General features: G+C 46.2%; 1 protein-coding gene across 7 annotated transcripts in view; it reads left to right on the forward strand.

Moving 5' to 3' along the window:
* herc1 (HECT and RLD domain containing E3 ubiquitin protein ligase family member 1) overlaps positions 1-5,248 on the forward strand; it is a 39,178-nt gene that overhangs the window by 16,698 nt on the left and 17,232 nt on the right. For 6 of the 7 annotated variants that reach the window (XM_031848260.1, XM_031848265.1, XM_031848261.1 and 3 more), the window contains 5 exons: positions 438-994; positions 2,162-2,777; positions 3,452-3,725; positions 4,376-4,586; positions 4,682-4,848. In XM_031848260.1, the coding sequence (XP_031704120.1) occupies positions 438-994; positions 2,162-2,777; positions 3,452-3,725; positions 4,376-4,586; positions 4,682-4,848 (1,825 nt within the window). The remainder of the gene's footprint in view (positions 1-437; positions 995-2,161; positions 2,778-3,451; positions 3,726-4,375; positions 4,587-4,681; positions 4,849-5,248) is intronic. The other variant, XM_031848264.1, reaches the window with a different exon arrangement.

The raw sequence follows: 5,248 nt of genomic DNA on the forward strand, positions 1-5,248 counted from the left end.
AAACCTTCATTTAAAAACTGCATTTTGTGTTTACTTGTGTTATCTTTTTCTAATATTTAAATTTGTTTGATGATCTGAAACATTGAAGTGTGACAAACATGCAAAAAAATAAGAAATCAGGAAGGGGGCAAACACTTTTTCACACAACTGTATATATACATGTGTGTATACGTGTATATGTATGTATGTATGTATGTATGTATGTATGTATATATGTGTATGTGTATATATATATGTATGTGTATATATATGTGTATATATATGTGTATATGTATGTATGTATGTATGTATATATGTGTATGTATGTATATATGTGTATGTGTATATATATGTGTATATGTATGTATGTATGTATATATGTGTATGTATGTATATAAGTGTATGTGTATATATATGTGTATATGTATGTGTATATATATTCTGCTTATTTGTTCCAGGTTAAGATCTGTGACATGCAGATGAGGGGCACACCTCGAGACCTCTTACCTGGCGACCCGGTCTGCAGCCCCATGGCCACCGTCCTGGCCGAGGCCACCACGCAGCTGATCCGCATCCTGCATCGCACCGACCACTGGACCCACCGCATCAACGAGACCATGACCGAGCGGCTCCACAGGATCAAGCCTTGCTTTAGGGAGTCCGCCGGCACGTCCGGTGGCGGGGGTCAGAGGCTGAAGAAGAGTCGCTCGGTGCAGAGCCGCGAGGAGCACGACGCCCAGAGGGAAAGCCAGGAGACGCCCACGAGGACGGAGGAGGAGCGGGGACGCCACGGGCGGCAGCACGGCCTGGGGGAGCTGTCGGAGCACCACCTGAGGACGCTCTGCACGGAGGTGTGGCCGGTCCTAGCGGTGATCGGAGGGGCGGACGCGGGCCTTCGTGTCGGCGGGAGATGTGTGCACAAGCAGACCGGAAGGCACGCCACACTGCTGGGCGTGGTGAAGGAAGGCAGCACCTCGGCGAAGGTGCAGTGGGACGAGGCCGAGATCACCATCAGGTACGGGGTGGCACCTTTCTTTGACATTTTTATACGTTGCTATATTTGTTATTTGCTGGTATATTTTACAGATATACCAAATTGTAAGCAAGTTGTGAATTTATTTCAACAACATCGGCCATGTAAAGATTTTGACTGTCACTGCACACTCAAACAATATGTGCTGAGTCAGCAGCTTTTGCTTTTAACGAGGGGAAATCCATCACATGATTGTTGGTCCAACAGCAGCGCTCTGCACGATGTTCTGGTTGTTTATTGGAGACGCACCGACAGCAAGTCTTCTTATTGGCTGATCCTGATTCCTTAAATCGTTTTGAATAGTCTGACCTGCTGATTCAGAGGTCATTTATAGTTTAGACAAACTTTCCTCTCAACTTTTCTTTAAATGAAAAATTTAATTGGATGTTCATAAATTATGAACATCCATGATTTGTAAATTTTCATATCATAGAAAACATTCTATTCTATACTGATGTATGTAGGTCTGTTTTAGAGTCAACAATTTATTATCCGTCTAAAATGATGTATTTATTTATCTGTTTATACAAAACTATGAATGAATCTATTTACAAGAATGTAAAATGTGTATATTATGTTTTATTAACTCCCTGCGTGGAATATATATCAATATGATATATGTGAATATATTTCTTGTGTTTACCTGATGGTCTGAATAAGTCGCTAAATATGTCGCCAGTTTTTTTTTTTTTTTTAGAAATAAAGTCGATAAGAGGGTTTGAAATGCGTGTAAATTCAAACCAGCACAGAATGGTCTGTATGTGAAACTGATCGGTGCGTCTCCAGTGCTCGTGTGACTTATGGTCGTCGGCAGTTTGACCTCATGGCTGATGAGAATGTATTCTGGAACTTTCTTCACTGCCTGTATTCACATCCCTCTGACACCCTGCATTAGCCTCTTCATCGGTTTATTTTTCACCCTCCATTTCCCCCTCGCTCTAATTCACTGTTTTCATGTTTGTTATTGACTCATCATTAATCCACAACTCTTCTGCACGATGATTCTCCGAGCGGCATGATTTTGTGCCATACCCACACACTCCATTTCTTTATTTGTCTTGCATGCTGTGCTCTTTCTCTCCTGCCCTTTCCCTCACTTTGTGTTTCCTTCCCTTGTCTCCTTTCACTCTCCACTCCCTTCTATTAAAGCTTCCCAACTTTCTGGTCGCCTAGTGACACTCCGCTTTACAACCTGGAGCCCTGCGAGCCGCTGCCCTTCGACGTGGCGCGTTTCCGTGGCCTCACCGCCTCGCTGCTGTTGGACCTCACCTACCTCACCAGCATCCACGAGGAGACCGCCGCCAAGCTCAGCTCGCGACGCCACGACAAGAAGCACCGCGGCGCGGCCTCGTCCGGGCAGGAGCCAGCCGGGAACGAGGACAAGGCGGAGAGCGAGGAGCACAACCGCAACGAGCAAAAAGATAACGGCGGAGCGGCTCCAAACACCACGACCTCTGACCTCCGAGTGTCCCACAGCCTGGACGAGGTGAAAGCACACGCGGCGCCCAACTCAAAGTCGGAGAGCGAGATCTCCTCTGTGGCTGGCGGGAACGAGACCCTCTTCACCGCGGCTCCTCACACTCCCGCCGAGGGGAACAGGAAGAAAGGCCACGAGCACGGATCCCGCAGCCACGAGTCCTCCTCTGTTGCCACGCAGTCTGAAATCCATGCGGTGCAGCTGTCCTACCTCTACCTGGGAGCCATGAAGACCCTCAGCACCCTGCTGAGCTGCAGCAAGTACGCCGAGCTGCTGCTCATACCAAAGGTATAAGAGATATCCGATATATATATAAATATAGATATCAGAGCTCACGGAGTACAACAGTCAGATGAATCACACACATGCTCCTCAGCGGTGTGAGGAAATGTACAGGGTTTAGTAGTGTGAGCTTCTTCTCCATCGTCAGTGTTTTACTACAGTAGACGGAGTTTGGAGAAGACAAGAGTTTAGTTTTTTATGCACTAACGATGCATAAGTACCTCAGACAACATCCAATATATCCCTCTAACTTTTTTGAGGAAACAAATGGCTTCATAGTTCAACAATAATATTAAAATGTTTAAATCTATAGCAGTTCATAGATTACATTCTAATCAAAACACATTTGTATCCATGCGAATATGTTAAGTACATGTCTAATATCTTAATACATTTCTCTTGTGTTGTTCTTTAACATAACTAAGACTATAGAAGTGCAGAAAATATGTAAAAAAAAAAAAAACATTTGAGGAGTTTTATTTCTAACGGAAGGATCTGAGAATAGTAAAGATATAACTCTGTGAATAAGTGCATTTATGTTTTTCACCTCCCTTCCCTGTTTTTATATGTATGTTTTTCTTTTCTATAACTAGAATCATTAAATATGGATACATGTGTATCTGCTGGTGTGAAGCAGATCCAGGGCATCGTGCTCATCTGTCCTCTCCTCTGACATTAAGGTGATACCAGAAGCAGCGCCCAGCGGCCACAATGCGGATCTGAACACCGGCACCGGAGGAAGCACAGCTGCCACCTCGCCGGTGTGCCAGGAAGAAGTGGAGATGCGGGCGGCTCTGCAGTTCCTCATGCGCCACATGGTGAAGCGGGCGGTGATGCGCTCCCCCATCAAGCGGGCCTTGGGCCTGGCCGACCTGGAGAGGGCGCAGGCCATGATCTACAAGCTGGTGGTGAACGGGCTGCTGGAGGAGCCCAGCGGGGGAAAGGCCAAGCCTGGTGAGAATATGTAGCCACGTGAAGCCCGGAGAGCTCTTACTGACAAAGCTTTGTGTTTCTCAGGGCTCCACGCTAAGCTTTGGGCCAGATAGACAAACTGACTTCTCCAGCATAGAAAACAACGGCCTATTAATGAATAAATACAATCAACAAAGAGTTGAGCAATTAGAAAATAAATGTACTTTGTTTCTGTCATCGATAGTGGTTATTATATAAAAACACACTTCATAGTGTTATGAAGTCAAACCGGTCATACTCTCTTCTCTCATATCTATTTCATGTTGTGAAAACATCTCCTTCAAACAACTGGATTCATTAAAGTTTTCTGCCAAAAACTACATTTTACAAGATTACATTTAAGCGTTGTAATCATAGACTCTAGGTTGTAATTTAACTTTGCCCAAAACCCATTTTTTACTGGAGCTTGAACGCCCCGCAATGTAACTGAATGGAACCTCCGTACGTTGGTGCCATAAAAAGCAGGACTGTGCTACGGAGCGACGCCGTGCCTGCAGCAGAAGAGCTGTTCACTATTATTAATCTGAGCAGCATGCATGGCGATGAATTATAATATAATATATCTACATGTCTGCGTGAGGCATCCGACACACAAAGTTCACTTTTCCCCCGGGGCTGTTCGTCTCCCTCAGGAGTTAGGAGTGAACCAGAAGGTGAGGGGGAAGGCACAGAGGGCGAGCAGTTGGCTCAAACCCCGATCACCACCAGCCCCTCGGCCTCCAGCACCACCTCCTTCATGAGCTCCTCGCTGGAGGACACCACGACTGCCACCACGCCCGTCACAGACACGGAGACCGTCCCCGCCTCGGAGTCTCCGGGGGTCATGCCTCTTAGCCTCCTCAGGTCAGAGCAGATGGCCACAGCCAAGCCAGCCTTTTGTTTCTCATGAAAGATTCAAACTAGGATGATTATTTTAATGCTTCTCTGTGATCCGACAGGCAAATGTTCTCGAGCTACCCGACCACCACCCTGGTTCCAACCCGGCGAGCTCAGACTCCTCCGGTGTCATCTCTGCCGACCTCGCCCTCCGACGAGGTCGGCCGCCGGCAGAGTCTCACCTCCCCCGACTCCCAACCCTCCAGACCTCAGAACAGAATGGGTACCTGTAAGTCTGCCAGACTGCCATGCATGTAAACATCGCTGTTCTGCTGCTGAAAAGCTTGTACAGTATGTTGTTGATGTAAGCCAGAGTTACTGTGTTTTCTTTAGTAGTTACAAACCAACACATAAAACTGATTTTATTGATTTTTCTTACTGCAAGCTGGTAAACAGAGATGTAAACGATGCAGGTATATGAGGAATAGGATGGATTCAACACCTTTCTTAGAGCTCAAGGATACAAAGTGAATCTGAACCACAGACTGTGTATAAGAAGTGGACGTAGTCATCGTGACATCACTCGTTAGTTTGTGGACTGATGTTTTAAAGCCTTGAGTCCAACAATTTATCCGTCGCCATCTGAGGAGGAGTGACGTAGAGACGCCGTATACGTCTCTGGTAGAGAC

This window comes from Anarrhichthys ocellatus, unplaced genomic scaffold, assembly GCF_004355925.1.
Source record: "Anarrhichthys ocellatus isolate YVR2014 unplaced genomic scaffold, GSC_Weel_1.0 scaffold8, whole genome shotgun sequence".
In the NCBI taxonomy this organism is placed as follows: domain Eukaryota; kingdom Metazoa; phylum Chordata; class Actinopteri; order Perciformes; family Anarhichadidae; genus Anarrhichthys; species Anarrhichthys ocellatus.